General features: G+C 37.1%; 1 protein-coding gene across 4 annotated transcripts in view; it reads right to left on the bottom strand.

Moving 5' to 3' along the window:
* Positions 1–20,119, bottom strand: part of LOC150087135 (MPN domain-containing protein) — a 357,845-nt gene that overhangs the window by 250,276 nt on the left and 87,450 nt on the right. For all 4 annotated transcript variants that reach the window (XM_090371835.1, XM_090371836.1, XM_090371834.1 and 1 more), the window contains exon 6: positions 11,262–11,284. In XM_090371835.1, coding sequence (XP_090227961.1) covers positions 11,262–11,284 — 23 coding nt within the window. The remainder of the gene's footprint in view (positions 1–11,261; positions 11,285–20,119) is intronic.

The raw sequence follows: 20,119 nt of genomic DNA on the forward strand, positions 1-20,119 counted from the left end.
TCAAAGTAGAGAACGGCCGGCAACTAAGGTCAGATGCACCCACTAAACCCTAGCCCCATAGAGGTATGCCACTTTCACCCTCAGTGTCAAATGAAACTTAGGTCATGACCTTTGTGTAAACCTATACTAAGTAACTCAGACCGAAATAAATTTTCTGCAACTGTACTGCCTGATTGTGAAAAGGTCTTTTAAGAAAATTCCAGGATGCTACCCACTCACACTAAAAAAACTTGCCAAAGTTGTTTCCAGAAAGTTATACACACGGTGTGCAATGGTCCCTGTGCTTGGGTACTTTGCAAAAAACGTAGCAAAGTAAAAGTCTCAAAGCTGTGCAGTACCTCCCGGGCCACATATGCCTGCAGTCATTGTGGAAACACAGTGCCTGCACTAGTTAGTTAATGCATCACCTGACCGTGCCTCCACCCCCCCCTCACTTGTACCGCAAAACCCCATATACTACCCCCTCTAGATAAACATGGTAAAAATAGTACAAAGGGAGATGTGCATCAGCCAGCTCAAATCGATGGCACTAACAGAAAAATAACGCCGACAACAAGATTATGAGATATGAAGGATGCAACAACACAAATGTCTGCACACCTGACTCCCAGTTGAAGATGTGCCAAGTCCAATTAAATGTGATACTCAGCATCTATAATCCAAACTATTGAAAAGATGATGAAGGAATTGTGCTGTCTAATTACCTCCTCCCATCCCTCTTGGCGCAGCAACAGCTGCCCTGCATGTCTTACACTTCATTCCACAACTGAGATACCTAATGAAAAGTCACAGTATAAACTTGTGCACCCAACTAGCATTCAAGGTTCCTCTTCAAACCTCTCCAGTCATACAGATCGTCAGTTAGATGGAAAAGAAGTCCCCACTGAAACTCAACCTAAGTCTAGTAAATAGAATCTGAGCAAAACATCAAGCATGCAGCATATTCATGCAGCTCAGAAAGATGCCACACAACTCCAGCCTGGCCACAACTCATTTTTTGATCAGCCCAAACTGAAAATACCACCTGCTCAACCCGCAGGGCCCCAGTCTAAGAAATGTGACAACACCCTCACTATGCCAATTTACAGACCACCCATTCAATACTAGCCTATGACCTGGGCCCAGATCGTGGCAAAAGTCGACAACTGGAAAGAATTTGACAGAAAAATATCAGCCAAAACACAGCTCCTATTCTATAAGAACATCCACCACCTCATAGCTCCAAGCAGTAAGTACTATGGGAAAGGCGAAAAGCAGCATATATGTCTCTCCCCTCAGACCACAACTGATCAAATCGCAATGGCCTTGAGAGATGAGTGGCAACTTGATGTCTCAGTACAATTCCTAGCCAAACACTGGAGCTATGCCTCCTTCAAGCTCGAATGTGACTCTGAACAGTATCCCATTGTCAAAAGTCCATATATATGGCCAGTTGGAACCATCATACGCCCCTTTTACAGCTGAGCAGCATGCCATAATGACACAGTGGGAAATGCAAAGGAACCCAGAATGAAAGACAGCTGGCTTGCCTATAGCCATCAATCCATCCCAAAGGTAGATACTCCAGTACTCTTGAACTACAACCTCAAAATATAATGCATCAAACTGAGATGCCTATCACTACTAGAATCACATTAAGGGAAACAGCCCGCCCTTGAAAGAACAAAATGATGAGAATTCGGACAATTAAGAGTCCCTCTGACCCCCGTGTCACATTTCTTTATCAGAACAGCTGCAGTTTAAGGAACAAAACTGAAACCACTGACAAAATTTTGTTATCCAAAGAGTTTGATATGCTTTGCCTCACAGAGACCTGGCTAGAACCCAGTGAGCATTACATTGGAGCTATGACTCCAAGTGGCTCTATACTCATATCCAGGAATATTAACAGGAGGGGAGGAGGAACGTCACTATTCTACAATCACTCCATCCTCATCCTTGAGAACAGCATCTCCAGTAACTCAGATCATTACGAGGCACTCTATGCATTGCTTAAAATGAGGTCCATTTCCATTGAAGTCACCGTCATATACATACCTCCCAATCCTAAATCAGAAACAATGCAGGAGGTGACAAACTGGATCCTTCATCACCTCCACAACCTTCACCAACAAAAATTGTCTGTGGAGATTTCACCCTCCCATCATGTCTGGAGCACATGAAAAGATTGCTCATATCACAACTTAGCATTGCAAACCAACTGGACTTTATTTTCACATCCATTGCCTGTACGCTTGAGACTCCTCAAGATGGTTATTTTAACTCTGACCATGACCCAATTCTAATACAACTAGAACCACCAATCATGTTTCAACTCGAAGGGACAGGTGATATGAAGAACAATCTATAGTCCGAAATATCTGGATGTATCCAGATGCATTACAGCAGCATCTTTCATTCCATGGGATGTCCTTGAATCCTGTGACAATCTACTAGTGGTCGACCTGTTATCTCAATGGATTATTACAGTAGCTCAATACACTCTCTCAAAGATAGTCACTATCACTCCCCACTCTAGAACACGGTGGTCCCCACATCTAAGCTATAGTTTTCAACTAGTAAAGCAGCAACTCCATAAGCAATGGAAGCAGTCAGGCAAAATTAATGATAGGATAGCCTTTTCAACAGCAAGAGCCATTTTTAACCGCCAAAAATCCCAGGCCATCAAAAGCTATTTTGATCATTTGCTAAAAATTGGTAAGGTACCATACACAGAACAAACCACCAGTTTCCCAGAGCAACTCTAACCCCAGAGATGGATTGATTTCATAACCAGATTTAAAAACATCGTAGGATCCAGCAGTAACACCGATCACATATTCAATCGTGACAAACAGGACTCTCTAACATCTATCACCATATCTGAACACCAAATCTTGGCAGCCTTGAATTCAACTCCGTCCTCTACAGCTGTGGGTGCTGAAGGAATACCGCAGTTCATGCTAAGATGCCTGGGATCATATATCATCCAGCCCCTTGTTAGAATCATCACTGCAGTGCTGACCAGATGCATCTTCCCCATTAATGGAATGTCTATCTTGTAGGGCCACATCCAAAAATAAGAATGGCATCATTGGAAAACACTTCAGACCCATCTCTAATTCCTTGTGTCTCCTGAAACTACTAGACTCTCCTCCAAATTTAATAACTCACATACTTCCAGATGCCCCACCACAAATTTATTCATTAATCTCCTTTGCCAACCCCCACAGCATCCTTACAGCATTTGAGAGAAAAGAAGAACTCCTCATAACTTACCTTAAATTACCTTACATTGAAGCAGCTTTTGATGATGTTCAAGTACCAGCCCTCCTATGACTGCTACTACTTCGTAGGCGGGGACACATTGCACTTCCTCTCATCACTCCTTGTCAACCATACTATCATACTCCATTATTCAAAAAAGATCTTTACCAAGTAAATATCTACAGGAGTGCCACAAGAGGGGGAGTCCTCTCTGGCCTCCTCTTTACTGCCATTATCTTCCCTTTTATAAGGCAGAGACCAGATGTATTGTCTTATGCAGATGATTAAAAAACTGACCACATCCAAGTGAATGCAGACCCCTCTAGGATCACAGAGGAAATTAACAGTGTGCACCTCACACTGGTAGGCTACCTTAAACAATTTGGCCTAAACATAAACCCAGCAAAGTCGAAGTGCATGCTCTACTCCCTGAAGAAAGAAACAACAACCATCTCACCCAACATCAGTGGAGTTTCCATCCCGGCTGTTCCATATCATTTAGATTTGAGGGTAGTCTTTGATACAAAACTGAGATTCAACCAGCACACTGACAAACTAATCAGGCATTCAGTGCACCTGAAATGGAGAGCAAAACAACACCTGCATTACATCTCAGGCAAGCTCATAGCAACAAAATATGTCAGGACCATTATATACTCCCTGCTACTTTATGCAGCTTAAATCTGGGCGACAGCAGCACCTACGATCATAAACCCTATCTGGGCAGTGGAGTATTGGCTCCTCAAATGGCTAAGCTACAAGCATAGGTTACCACCCCATGATCATACGACTAAAATGGCCCAGGCCCTGGGAATCCCCAGGCTGCCTTCCTTCATTGATGAAAAAGTCTGGTAATCACAGTAAAGATGTTGACCAGTCTGATCACATCTCCTTCATTCTGGGATCTCTGTGGCTTGAGGATTCCACTTGCCCAGCTATTTGTCCTCTTCATTCATGTCTCTACTTATCAGATCATTTCCTACCATACAAGATGCTTGCACAAATACAGGACATCGATGCCGACCTTCAGAAATTCGCTGTCAACCGACGATATAGACGTGGGATACTTGGTCCCACACACACTCCATAGACCATGAACTATCAGCTGCATCTACAAATCACCAAACTGCTTAACTAAAACTGGGATTGGTGACTCCTGGAGACATGGCACTACCATCCTTTGACAAAGTGTTACAACCAATCGCAACCATCTAGACATAAATGAAACTACCTAGGTTGATCCAGTAAGGAATACTCTACATTGGTCCATACAGCGTGCACAAGGAAAAACCTTCTTTCTTCACATCCAAAGACAGCATACCCTTCATCACCACTTGGAGATCCCTGCGAATTAACTAATGAACATAATTAACCAGTTACAATCAAAGGCTGTTGCAATAAAGATTCTCTCTCTCTCTCTCTCTCATTACCACCCATTAGGATGGATGCAAGTAAAATCTTTCTAGTTGAAATTTCTAGATTCCTTTGTAGACAATGTAAGTAAAAGTAAAAAGTAAAGTGCAGCCATTATCAACCCACTGCAGGATGGAAGCCTCCTCAACAATTCATGCTGAGGGAAATGGACCATAATCTGCCACGCTGGTCCAGTGCGGGTTGGCAGATCGACCGTATTCAGCAGTCAGGGGCTTGAACCCCGGTCTACTCAAAGAGCGTGTGCTACTGCACTCCCGCTCCTGCCCACTCGGCTACGGAGGCAATGCAGTCAGTTAAATACTTTGGTTTTAATTACTGGGAAAGGTACACAGAGTGATAGTGAAACTTGCATTATTATTATTCTAAATTATTTTGTAATATTCAAAGTCCAAACTAAAGCAGTTTAAATTCACACAAGGTAGTGTCACTCTGATTACCTTTGTTTTTAAATGTGCCGTTCTATGACTACATCAGAAAATTGCTGTACATCATTCAATCAGTAACATTGCATTCAGTATTCCTAGGCATCAAATCTCCATTCCATCCAGCAGAATCACTCAAGCCTTGTGAGTCAGGTATGAGCAATTTTCTGAAATTTATCATTGAAAAATATTACCAAATTGGGATAATTTTTTGTATCTTTATTATTTTTTCCATCAGTTTAAAGAGACACCCATTTTGCAAATACTGCACAACTCCAGCAGTCAGGTCAGAACCCATTTCATTAAAAAAAAAAAGATGTTCCTTTTATTCTGCTTTTTCATAAGAATTACCATTTAAAAACATTTTTCTAAATAAGAAACCAGCATAAATGCCAAAAATGAACTAAAAAGGTACTGCTTACAATAACTTCCAAATCTGCATTTCACTTTTGAGCAAAGACTGCATTTTTTTTATCTTTTTTTTTTTTTTTTTTTTTTTTTTTTAATTGAAATTACATTTTGAACATGTTTGGCATGCTTCAAATAATGTAATAACAGTTTTTCTGCCAAATGATATATTAAAATTAATTTCAGACTGACACAAAAATAAAATGAATGCCTCCCTTATCTAATTTGGAATTAGAGGGGAACATACCAATATGTGTAACTCTAATCTCTAATACTCCTTTCCAGGGCCGTGCCGAGCCATTTTAGTATCGAGGCAAGAATGAAAAATTGTGCCCTCCCCTAAAATATTAAAAAAAAAAAAAAAAAAAAAACGACTTAAAATACATTTCTGGTACATGCTTTTATAAAAATAAGGATGACAAAAAATATAAAAAAAACTGTTTAAAGTGATATTTATTCTCATAAGCAGTATTTATTATAAATATATAACAGATTTATTTATGCGTCATTCATTTCAAAAATAATATAATAATATTATTATAATACTCGAAACAAATGTTTCGTCAAAAATATCAAATTAGAATAATTTTAATTATAAGTAAACAATATTTCTTTAATAAATTAACAATAACATATTACAATTATATTGCATATCTTCTGTAGAGGTAGAGCTTTTACGTTTGACTCAAATAATTGAGGTTATAAAAATGACAACCAGTGGGGCGACAACCATGGTGGAGCCTCAGATAGCTCTGGTGCACAGAGCTAGATATCTGTACAATGGCACAACAAAGATTTCCATCTTGCAAAAGCAAGATGATAAATGGATTAGAATAATCAAAATGTTGGCAATTATTTAATCTTTCTTTTGGCGCCCCTTTCGGCTATTAACTTGAGGCAAGAACCTCACTTGCCTCACAGCATGGCTCTGCTCCTTTCTGTCATCACTTGGCACTGTTATTTATATTTTAAGAAATGCTCTTATATGTGAAGTACCATTTGAATATACTGTTACACGTTGGGCATAGCCACTGTCGGTGAATAGCTTTGGACAAACTGGGTTTGTTATTTAGTGAATTGATCTCATATTGTAGGGGGCCCATTGCCACGAGTTGCTTGGTATTGCACTACTCTAAATAAAAATCATTGCTCCAATGGAGAAGTATATCACTTTTTACTTAAAGCATATACCACTGCCTATCTGGGTTTTGATCCTTTTTTTGGGATCACATTGGTGAGTAGGTTGGTATTTTGAAAACCTGATAATATACAATTCAATAAATAATTTGTCAGGTATTAAGTGGTGAAGCATGCTTTGAATGAAAAATAAATAACTTTCTCCAGCTATAAAAAAATGAATGATTTTTTTTATTTGCTGTTGAGCCTGACTCATGATACATTTAGAGAAACCAATATTCACAAAAAAGAAATCAATTTTCATGCAAATTGCATGTAACAAAATAACAAAGAGAATTAATCATTTACATGTGAAAAATCACACAAAATACATAATTAATAACTAAAACATTAAAAACCTGCATACATAATTAATAACCAAAACAAAGAAACTGAAAGCATACCACACAATGAGTTTATGATTGGTGTCCTCCATGATAAACTATAAACTTAAATAGCAGAGCAGCCTAACAGCATCATTGAAGTCTTCACTGTCTCTGCATTTACTGAAAAATGCTTTTTCCCGTCTTTTACAAAGGCTAGTTAAAAAAAAAAAAAAAAAAAAGTAGAACTTTCAAGAAACCCATATTCTTGTATTCTGCATTTCAGACTTACAGTATTGTGAAAATTTTCTGGAAAAGATGACAGCTGACTTCAGCAATCAAAGTGTGTAAAACTGTTTTTCCCAACTTGACTTTTGAACAAGATGCTGCATTCAGTCTTATCCTTACAAAACAGTACAAGAATTAAGGGAAGTTCAATGTGGCATGGATGAGTACCAAGAAGCATCTTTCCTAGTGATTGCTGCCAACTGATAAGAAAGTAGCTAGACACAATACTTTCTCTTATTTTAAAATTCAAAATATTCAATAGGACATGGATCAGTTAAATCCCATACCACAATGCCAGTCAGCTTTCTGGATGTCTTATTTTTTTCTGCCAAAAAAGCAGTAGTTAAACTACAAACTCCATGCTCTCCTGTGAGATTCACAGGCTTTCACAACCATACCAAATCAAATGGTCCACTGACTCTTCAGGCCCTTCCCCATATTGTCAAGACCTGGCAGGATGTTAGTTCTGCCACTACATGAAAGTGTATTTCAGCACTTTTCTTCTTGATTCCATTAACAAACACTGCTATGACACAGTAGATTCCCATATTCAGATTAAATTCTATATGAAATTCCAGGAATTGACAATGATGCAAGCCTTGTGATTTAATAATATTTACAAAAATGGACAACATTATGTCAGATTAAGCACTTTTTAACACACTGCTTGCTGATGATGAAAACTATGGCAGCCATTATTACAGAGATACACTCTATTTTAGAGTATATTTCTGTAATAATGTAATAAAGAACTCAGAAGAAAATTTCAAGTTACATTTTTGCTCCATCAATATTAATACCAATAAAATTTTTCAAGTTTTACTTTATTTTTGCTGTTGGTTTTATTTACCCACTTAATAGAAAATGTCACTTACTAACAACATAATTCACAAAATCTATACTACTTACAAGAACAGTAGCTATACAAGAATTTTAGCTTCTCTTAAATTCTTCTGAGAATCAAAATTGACCAAAACTCAAAAGAAAAAAAAGAAAAAAAAACAGTAACATAAATAAATCATATTAGTCTAGAAGTTTGAATTAAGCCACATTAGCCTAGAAAACTCAACAGATTTACATTTACAGTATAAGAATTGGAGTTTAATTAACAGAGATTTTTTCTAGGTTTTTATTCAAATCATAGTTAAATTACTTGTGCAAATTACCAACGTGAGTTACCTATGTGAGGAGGGAACACAAGCAGTTTATTTTATTTTATTTATTTTACTTTTTTTTTTTTTTTTTTGTTTTTTGTGGGCATATTAGCATAAAGCACCTATTCATAAAGCATATAAACATAAAGCACCATGTCCATTCATCTGTCAAATTCATCTATCTGTATATAATAACTCAAATCTTAGTGGATAGATGGATGCATATGTGTCTAGTGTCTTCACCATCATGTCCGTCCATCTGTCTGTCTGTCTGCAAATACCAACTTAACTCCTAATGAGCAGATTTTCATATTTTATATTTGGATCTTTTAAAAAATATTTCTCAAGCCATTCTATATTTCAGTAAAATCAGACCAATAGAAATCCTGAAATAATTATTTCTTTTTTCCATACAAATTGTATGGAAAAAAGAAATTCACAGATTTAATGCAATTTTATTGAATATTCTTAGCTTTAGACAGTCCACGTGTATTGTTACATAAAACTTGTGAACATGATGTTGCTTGTGAAGAGATACATTCCTGCCTAAAAGTTTTATTAAAATATTTTTTATTACGTATATAAATATCAAAAAATATAAATAACATTTAAGAAATTTTTAGAATGTGCAAGAATATTCCAGACTCCTGAATGTAGTAGAATGTCATAGAAGATTCCTGGATGTGGCAGAACATTGTAGATGATCCTAGAATATTCTGGAGAGTGAGTATTGTTTCAATATTATAGAATATTGCAGATGATTCTAGAGTATTTTTCAATAATATAAATTGAAGAGAAAGAGCTGTAACTCATATAATTGAACACTTGCCATTCAGAAAGAGTGTTTGGTGTAAATTTTGTGTTTCATGGCAAACATGGCAAGAAATAAAGGAACTTTTATTAAAGTTCCTTTATTTCTTCATGAAAAAATAAGTGCTATTATAACTCTGTATAAAGAAATTTATACAGAGTTATAATAGCACTCTGTATAAAGTTATTCCATGAAAAGTATTGGCAAAAACTAAGTGTTTCATTAAAGGAGTACAAACTACTATTTAATGTTTCAAGGAGACTGGCAATTTAAAGAATAAACCACAGTCAGAATGACCATGTACAACAACAAATTGTGTTTACAAATCACAACACTGATTTGTAAGCACAATTGATGGATGACCTTCTGTCTGCACCTGAAATCCAAGCTGAGTTCAATAGGAACAGAGAAGCTTCCATGTCTACATCCACTGTAAAACTTTGTCTTAACAAGCAAGACTTCATGGTCATGTTGCTGAGTGAAAACCCTTCTTAAAACCAGAAAATCAAAAGAAGCAGTTAGCTTGGGCTAAGGGCCATCAACACCAGACAACTGAACAGTGGAAAAAAAGTAGTGGATGGAGGAATCCAAATTTCTGGATCTAAGCACAGAGTTTATGTGAGATGATTAGCTGAAGAAAAAATGGTGCCATTGTTTGAGTCAAACATGGTGATAGTTCCATCATGATCTAGGGTTGTTTCTGTTTTTCTGGAGTGGGTGACATCATCAGAATTGAAGGAATTTTAAGAAAGGAAGGATATAAAAATCTTCTTGAACATATTGGAACTTTGTGGAAAAATATTTATATCACAAGACAATGATCCAAAGCATAGCTCTAAGCTGTGTAGGAACTTTCTAGCAACTAAACAACATGAATGGTATACAGCAAATTATGGTGTGGCCACCCCAACACCTGACTTAAACCCAATAGAGCTTTTAGACTGCCAAGTACATGAAATCTGCCCATCTTCCCAAAATTTATGGTGAACCTTGTAGATCACTTGAAATAATTTTAGTTAAGATACTACTATAAAATTAAATGCCAGAATGCCACCATCTGAGTAAGGCATTGATAAAATCTTGGAGGAATATTTTGAGTAAAAATCAGTATAGTTGTTAATATTAATCATTTTAATTTTGTTTTTGCTGTAAATTTTTCAATGCTTAATAAAAAAAATATTTGTTTTTATATTAAACCTTACATTGTCATAGCTAAGATAAAAAAAAAAAAGAAAAAACTTAGCAAACACTGTTGTCATATGCTGCGATTCCAAACTTTTAGGCAGGAGTGTACATATAAACAGAGGGAAAAAAAAAAGTTACACAGGAGGAAAGTAATAAATATTATACAGTTGTAACTAAATTAAATGGCTAAGTTTAGAGAACTTAAAACTATAGTTTTATTAAGTGTTCTATAAAATTAGAATCTTAGTAATTAATTGATAAGGAAATGACTATATTTACTTTTCACTTCTATTAATGAATGAAGATAAAAAAAATAATTTAATTTAAGAAAAAAATCGAATGCACTTGAAATGTAATGCACTGAATACATTAACTAACTTTTTTTCATATATCCATATATTGCAACTGAAGCACTAGATTTTATATATGTGACCCTGTACTGATTGGAAGAATGAACAGACATATGGTGGATATGTTGCAACAAAATGTTCTTGATTGGCACATATAGGTTGTTAACCTTTTTTTTTTTTTTTTTGTTATAAATCAGGAATTATTGCTATTTGCTAACATGCCTGAAATGTAATGCAATATATACTTTACCTAACTTGTTTTGCTGGTACCTAAGTCACTATACAGCTAATATTAAAAATAATCAAAACCGTGATCTTTCCTCTGGTTACTTTGATTTTTTATTCTGACAGACAGCTTATGTGAAAATAAGATAATGTATAATCAGCAGAAAACTAAATAAAACTAAATTAAGAAACAAATTTCCCTTTAACTTACTATATTAATGAAATTTTTAATGTCTTACCTGCTTCAGGTTTCTTATATTCGCTAAAAGAAAAAAAAATTAATTAATATAAGTAAAGCAATAATTATAAATAGATAGAAAAATGCTCTGTAGAGCAGTGCAGTCAAAAATGAGAATATATTTCAACATGGGAAAAATAAAGCACATATCAATTCCTCCATGAAAAAAAATGCTTAGCAGGGAAAGGATAAGTTTTTTTTTCCCCCCTAAAAATGCAGCTCAGTTGCTTTAGCAGCTTGCCAATTCGACTTGCATAAACAGGCATTAAATACTTTACTCAATTTCAAATGTGAACTATTAATCTGATTGGTTTGATTTTGAGCATTATATTTGAGAAAAAATATACATTTGTAGTGAGTGACAATGGTTCATAGATGTGCCACAAAAGACTGGTACCAACATAATTTTTTTTTTTCCTCTTTTTTTTTTGAGAGATGAAAATATTCTATTCAGATATTGCACCTATTACTAAAAAGTGCTTTTTTCTCTTTCTCTCTCTTTCTCTCTCTCTCTCTCTCTCTCTCTCTCTCTCTCTCTCTCTCTCTCTCTCTCTCTCTCTCTCTCTCCCCAGTACACTGTTGAACAATGTTTTGCAAATCATTTTCAGCTTTTGAGTATATACATTTAACCTGTTTTGATCTCCCTCTTATATATTTAAATATATTCTCCTTTCTTACTGATCTGTCAGGGCATTTTTCCATCTAGTCAAGAAATACATTCCATAACCAATATGTATTTTTAATATACACCAATATAAATTCAAGGTTCAATTATCACATTTTAAAATAAAAATAAAATTTTTAAAAATTCTGACTTAATTGTACATCAAAAACATTATACTATTCTGATAAACTGGATGCAGAATTTGAATATGGTAAGCATAATGTGTACAGAAAAGAAAGCATGATAAAAGGGGGAGATAAGGTTATATTGGTCAGTAAGCACATAGGTTCAAGAATAATATATTCATTAATTGAGAATTATCAGAACAGTAATGTGAATACATTACTCCCAAGGTTTTTGCAGTACTTTGATCCAAGCCCAAGGCGGGATTCGAACCCACGACCTTTGGGTTGCTAAGCAGGCACTTTACCCACCCAGCTAGCCCAGTCGGCTGTTTTCTGGGTTAGGATTTACCCATCTTTACTGTCTGGGGACATTACTATCCCACCACTCACAAAGCTTGGGATTTCCTCACTTTAGAAAGGACACTGTTATTTTCAATCTTTTTTAATCAAATAACAAACCCAAAAAGGCCTATTATTCATTAAATACTCAAAGGCACTGTTGTGAGCAGTTTCATGGCCATTTCTGTTGAATAATGAATAAATGCATTTGAATCTAAATGTGCAACAAAGAAATGTGTGAGAAATGAGTGCCAATTGAAAAATATCTTTTATTATGTGTATAATTTAACCCCTATTACTGGACTGCATTGGCCCAGATCAGCAAATTGAAATTACAACTTGCTATCCTACAACTATCATAGCAGTGTTTTTGGCAGGAATATTGTAGTGTAACTAAGTAGCTCAGAAGAATAGTAAGGCTTAAATTATAATAAATAAGTATTTTGAAGGGTTTAATCACCTTTAGGACATATATCTGTTGTATTTTTTGATTAGTTAACATATTAATTTGTGTTTTACAAATAGATTAAATAGGCTTAGTAGCATTCATTAGCGTATTTTTTAAAATTTAGCTAATGACTTACAAAGTCACTAGTTACGACTCTCGCTACTCTTACCGCTATCGTATTTGTGTTTCGGCTGGAATATCATAGGATACAAGAATAATAGGGTTTTAATTGTAATAAATAAGTATTTTGAAGGGCAGATATCTTTTAATTTAGCTAAGGATATAACTAATTTAGCATTGGAATCATTACAGTATAGTAAAACTTGATAACGTATATCCCGAATTTGATAGTTAAGGTATAACATTAAACTATATAGCGGAATATGTATTACTGCATTAGCTTAGTATAGTATTATATAGTCAAGTATAATATAGAAAATTAATCAATTAAATTTATTAACGTAATTAACTTTCATCGTTAATTAATTAAATCGTATTTAAACGGAAATCATGCTCCAGACTAGAGCAGCAAAGCAATGTGCACAAAGTAGCGGGAGGACTGTGGTTCAGGGAAGAACCAAAGTGGGTGATTCTCCAATACATTACAGCCTAAAGAAATGTGCAATTTGTAAAATGTTTGCAGACCTTTCTGGGACAGGACATGATGTTGCCAAGGGGGATGTATTTGTGTGTGATCGATGTAAGCATTGTGAAGCAGTTAGGTGCCAACTCAGCATTGTTGTGGGCCTTTCTGAGAGCTTGAAGGACAGTGTAGATGTCCTTGAAGGACTTAAATTGGGGTACCCATCAAGCTCTGGGCTGTCCACATCAATGCCAGAGTTTCCACTTGATCATCAGATAACTCAGTAGCAACCTTCAGGGCAAAATGTGCTGGTCCCACAGGACCTAGTTATTGTCAATGACTCTATTGTCAGGGAGACAGGAAATATATTGTGAAAAAAGGACAGGTGGAATAGGACCAGGGGATGTCCGCCAGAGGAAAACGTTGATGATGTTGTTGATGTTTTAAGGGTTCAAAAGGTGATATTGTTGAACACGTTGGCACCAATGACATTAAGATTAGGGGATCTGCAGATTTACTTAACGAGTACAGATCAATGTTGAAAAAAAGTCGCGAGTTAGGGTTACATTTGAAAGGGTCTGCAATTCTGCCCACACATGATAGGAGGGAGTATATGATGAGAAGAACCTTATCAATCATTTCACCCTGGAGAGATTGTGCTAGGCTCAAAGGGTGGAATTTTTCTTAGTCTGGTCTGTGCTTGTTAACAGGAGAGACTGTTTCTACAGGGATGGAATACACTTAAATAGAAAGGGTGCAAGAATATTTGCTGATGTTATTGAGACAGTGTTAGGTGGGTCGGAAAATTGCTAGCTTGGGGGGGGATTCACAGACTAATAGATTAACAGTAGCCACAGGCAGAGGTGAAAGTGATTCTTGCACTGCTTGTATTGGAATGAGCCTGCAAAGCGAGGTACTGGGGATTTCAAGAGCTGCTAGAAGTCATCATGGAACAAGTAAATACACTGGTTGTGTTAGGGTAACTAAGAGTAAGAATACTGTATGCATATTGACATGAATACTGTATGTATACTTACATGTACACCAATGCTAGGAGTATAGTAAATAAATTTGATGAATTTGAAGTGCTGGTCAAGACAACAAAAGCGGATATTGTTGGGATATCAGAGACTTGGTGCCACGTGGATACAAGCAGTGCAGAATTGGAATTTGGGGAGTACAATGTGTACAGATTCGGGACAGGAAGGGGGGGGGGGGTTATGCTGTAAGTTAAGACAAAATCTAAGGAAGTGCATTCAGTTCACATTGGTAGACGATGCAATGTTCAGTCATTGTGGTGTGACATAAGCACTAGAAAGGGGAAAATGAGAGAAGGTGTGTGTTATAGGCCTAATGGATCTCATGGGTATGTTGTTGTTGTTATTTGGTTTTTAGGAGCATTAGCAACTAAGGCCATATTGCTCCGGGATATGCGGTGGTCATTCCATGACCTTTCCGCATCCTCCGTATTTGGTGGTGACGGGCTCGAACCACGGTCTAATCAAGAAGCGTGTGCTACGCACTGCTGCTCCTTCCCACCTGGCTACGGAGGCGCCAATCTCATGGGTATAATGAGCAATTCTGCAGAGAAATAGAGTGGGACAGTAAATCAGAATGGCTTATAATGGGGGATTTTAAGTTAACAGATATTGATTGGAACTTGTAGGTTGCTCACTCGCACACTAGCAAGACTGTTGTGGATTTATTGGATGACTTATATTCTACAACAATATGTTCAAGAGGAAATCAGAGGGAGTAATACTCTTGATCTGATTATCAGCAGTGATTCTTCTTGTGTGAAGAATCTGCAGATAAAGAATCCACTAGGTGGCAGCGATCAGTGTAGTGATTTGGCCATTACTAATATGGCCGTTACTAATAACTAGTGATTGAACAACTTTGGACGATCGTATTTCATTGAATGTTAAGCACTGCCGATTGAACTTATTTATGTCTGTAAACATTTATAATGACTAAAAACTAGTACAAGTGGTTAAAATGTAAATAATAGTCCAGTTTGTTAAATGTGAACAAAAGTGACAGAATACCAATAAATATGCTTCAGTGAAGAAATAGTTTCTCTTCAGAGACGTGGTGTCACACTGATATTAGGAATGCAGAATTGGAATTTGGGGAGTACAGTTAGTTATTCGAATTTAAGGAGCATTAGCAACTAAGGCCATATTGCTCCGGGATATGCGGTGGCCATTCCCTGACCTATCCGCACCCTCCGTATTTGGTGGTGACAGGCTCGAACCCGGTATAATCAAGAAGCGTGTGCTACGTACTGCTGCTCCTTCCCACCTGGCTACGGACGTGCAGCTTGGGGAGTACAATGTGTACAGAAAGGATAGACAGGATAGGAAGGGAGGAGGTGTCATTCTGTTAATTAAGAAAAACATAAAATCAAAAGAAGTGCATCCAGTTGATATAGATGAACAGTGCATTGTACTCATTTGAGTCAGTTTGGTGTGACATAAGCACTGCAAAAACAAATATAAAAGGAGTCTGTTATAGGCCTAATGATTCAAATGAGTACAATGAACAAGTGAAGAGAGAAATAGAGTGGGCAAGTAAATCAGAATGTCTTATAATGAGGGATTTTAACTTCCCAGATATTGACTGAAACTTGTGGATTCGTCAATCGCACAGTAGTAAGACTTTTGTGTTATTGGATAATTCTTTTCTTCAGCAGCATGTTCAAGAGGCAACCAGAGAGGGTAATACTCTTGATCTGGTTATCAGCAGTGATCATTCATGTATTAAGCATTTGCAGATAAAGGAACCACTAGGTGGCAGTGATCACAGTGTACTGATATGGGATTTACTAAAAGATATAACACCATCAGGGGTAAAGGAAAGGGTTTTTGCTTCCATAAAGGTGAGCACAGTTGTCACAGACAGTTTTTAAATTCTGTACAATGGGATAAACTGATGATGTTACCAACACCAAATTCTAAGTGGGAAACATTCAAGGAATTAATCATGGAAGCTACTAAAAGTTTCATACCTATTAAGAAATATTGTTCAGGACCTAAATGGTTATCAAATGAACTAATAAGACTCGTGACATGGAAGAAAAATGCATGGGATGTATATAAATTATCAGGCGACACAGAAGCCTATGTCAGGTATAAGCTAGTCCGTAATCAAGTCACAAAGGAAGTTAGGCAGGTAAAGGCAGATTACGAGAAATCTTTGGCAAAGGATGCTAAGAAAAACAGCAAGGATTTCTTTACTTATGTAAACTCTGAAAGGGGATCAATCTGATTGGTCCACTTGACATTGATGGTTCGACTGTTGATGATCCTGCTCAGATAGCAAACAAACTGAATGAGTATTTTGCATCTACATTCACAGATGAGGTTTTTGGTTATTTGTTATTTTATTTGGTTTTTTTTTAGGAGCATTAGCAACTAAGGCCATATTGCTCCAGGATATGCGGTGGTCATTCCCTGACCTTTCCGCATCCTCCGTATTTGGTGGTGACGGGCTCGAACCCCGGTCTAATCAAGAAGCGTGTGCTACGCACTGCTGCTGCTGCTCCTTCCCACCTGGCTACGGAGGCGCCTCACAGATGAGGAGTTATTAAGGTTTGAAAATGGAAGAAGGTTATCAAAAGGTTATATATAAGAAAGGCACCTGGGGTGGATGAGATCTATCCAGTTATATTAAAGGAGGCGGCAAAGCAACTAAGCAAACCCTTAGACATAATTATGAGAGCATTCTTGGACTCAGGGGAGTTTCCCACGGACTGGAGATGTGCAAAAGGTATCCCCAATTCACAAAGGGGGATTGAAGGGTGACACAAGTAATTACAGGGCAGTTAGTTTAACTTCTGTTCCGGGTAAAATAATGGAGTCACTGGTTAAAGATGCATTGCAGGATCATCTAGACAAGACCACAGCAATAATTCAGACACAGCATGGGTTTGTTAAGGGAAAGTCTTGTCTGACAAATTTAATAGGATATGGTTACAAAGGAACTGGATACAAAAAACAATTTTGATATCATATATCTGGATTTCAGGAAAGCTTTTGACACTGTTGCACATGGAAGAATACTGTACAAATTGGAGCAGAATGGTATTAAGGGTAAGTTGCTACAATGGATAAAAGGATGGTTGAGTGGGAGAAGACAAACAGTGGTAATCAATGGGTGCTGCTCTTCATGGACTAATGTTATTAGTGGAGTCCCACAGGGTTCAGTGTTGGGTCCACTGTTGTTTTGTTTATTTATCAATGATATTGAAGAAAGTATATAAGACTTAGTTTTGAATCTTGCAAATGATACAAAAGGTTATATATTGAAGATTGCAGATGATACAAAAGTTGGCAGGGTTGTTAAGGACAGTAATGGCCTTTACTGTCCTTAACAACCCGTCAACTTCCACAACGACAGATGGAAGTTTTTCCCAGCAATTAACCACCCGCTGGCTAAAGGCAAATTTCCGCACATCTATTCTACATGTCTTTTCTTAATTTGAATTTATGCCCCATAGGTTCGTAATCTGAACAAGTGGAAGGATCCCATCAGAATTCAGCGAACTCAACCCATTCAAGGCCTTATATACTTCAATCAGATCACCGTGCAGATGCCTAGTCTCCAGCCACTGCAATTTGCAGAACTTAAGCCTCTCTTGGTAAGAGGATCTGTTCATTCCCCTCACCCATCTTGTTGCCCTTCTCTGTACACGCTCAAGTAAATCTACATTCTTCCTTAAATGAGGCCTCCAGACCTGTACGCAGTACTCAACGCGTGGCCTGACCATTGCCTTATACAGAGGGACAATCACCTCCTTCTCCCTGCTAGCAAAATTCCTATATATCATTGACAAAACCCCCATGACCTGCCCTGGCAGCCTGTCTGCATTTCTCAGAAAACTTCATATCTGACTGCACAATTACTCCCAGGTCTTTTTTCACTTTCTACCACCTTAAGTGTAGTACCACACAGTTGGTACGTTTCTCTGGGGTTACTTCTACCCATATGCAGTACCTTGCATTTGTCGAGATTAAATTTCAGTTGCCACTTGTCAGCAGATCTGCCCAAATTAAATAGATCCTGTTGCAGTAGCACACTGCCATTAACAACCCTGCCAACCTTTGTATCATCTGCAAAACTTCGACATTAAGCCTGATATACCTCCATCAATATCACTGATAAATATACAAAACAATAGTGGACCCAACACCGAACCCTGTGGGACTCCACTAATAACATTAATCCACGAAGAGCACACCCATTGATTAACACCCTCTGTCTTCTCCCACTTAACCATTCTTTTATCCGTTGTAGCAACTTACCCTCAACACCTTTCTGCTCAAATTTGTACAATAGTCTTCCATGTGCACCAGTGTCAAAAGCTTTCCTGAAATCCACATATATGATATCAAAATTATTTTTTGCATCCAGTTCCTTTGTAACCACATCATAATATCCTATCTAATTTGTCAGACAAGATTTTCCCTTAACAAACCCATGCTGTGTCTGAATTATTGCTGCAGTCTTGTCTATGCATCCTGCATAGACAAGACTACAAGATGATCCTGCAATGAATCTTTAACTAGTGACTCCATTATTTTACCCAGAACAGAAGTTAAACTAACTGGTCTGTAATTACTTGTGTCACCCTTCGATCCCCCCTTTGTGAATTGGGGATACATTTGCACATCTCCAGTCCATGGGGACCTCCTCTGAATCCAAGGATGCTCTCATAATTATGGCTAAGGGTTTGCTTAGTTGCTTTGCCGCCACCTTTAATATAACTGGATAGATCCCATCCACTCCAGGTGCTTTTCTTATGTTTAACTTCAACAATTTCTCCTCCACGTGGCTTTCAGTTATTACAAAATCATTAAGTATCCTGCTACAATTTGATAACCTTCTGCCATTTTCAAACATTAATAATTCCTCATGTGTGAATGTAGATGCAAAATACTCATTCAGTTTGTTTGCTATCTGAGCAGGATCATCAACAGTCGAACCATCGATGTCAAGTGGAACAATCAGATTCATTCCCTTCCTTTTACAGTTTATATAAGTAAAGAAATCCTTGCTGTTTTTCTTAGCAACTTTTGCCAAGGATTTCTCGTAATCTGCCTTCGCCTTCCTAACCTCCTTTGTGACCTGATTACAGACTAGCTTATATCTGCCATAGGCTTCTGAGTCGCTTGATAATTTATATCCATCCCATGCATTTTTCTTCTCTGTTACGAGTCTCATTAGTTCATTAGATAACCATTTAGGCCTAAACCTTGAACAATATTTCTTAATAGGTATGAAACTTTTAGTAGCCTCCACGATTAATTCCTTGAATGCTTCCCACTTAGAATTTACTGTTGGTAACATAGTCAGTTGATTCCACTGTACAGAATTTAAAAACTGTCTGAGACCACTGTACACACCTTTACGGAAGCAAAAACCCTTTCCTTTACCCCTGATGGTAATTAAATCTTTAAGCAAATCCCACATCAGTACATTGTGATCACTGCCACCTAGTGGTTCCTTTATCTGCAAATTCTTAATACACGAATGATCACTGCTGATAACCAGATCAAGAGTATTACTTTCTCTGGTTGCCTCTCGAACATGCTGCTGCAGAAAACAATCATCCAATAAATCCACAAAAGTCTGACTAGTGTGTGAGTGACCAACCCACAAGTTCCAGTCAATATCTGGGAAGTTAAAATCCCCCATT

The sequence above is a fragment of the Mastigoproctus giganteus genome, chromosome 4, assembly GCF_048544385.1.
Source record: "Mastigoproctus giganteus isolate SK-2022 chromosome 4, ASM4854438v1, whole genome shotgun sequence".
In the NCBI taxonomy this organism is placed as follows: Eukaryota; Metazoa; Arthropoda; class Arachnida; order Uropygi; family Thelyphonidae; genus Mastigoproctus; species Mastigoproctus giganteus.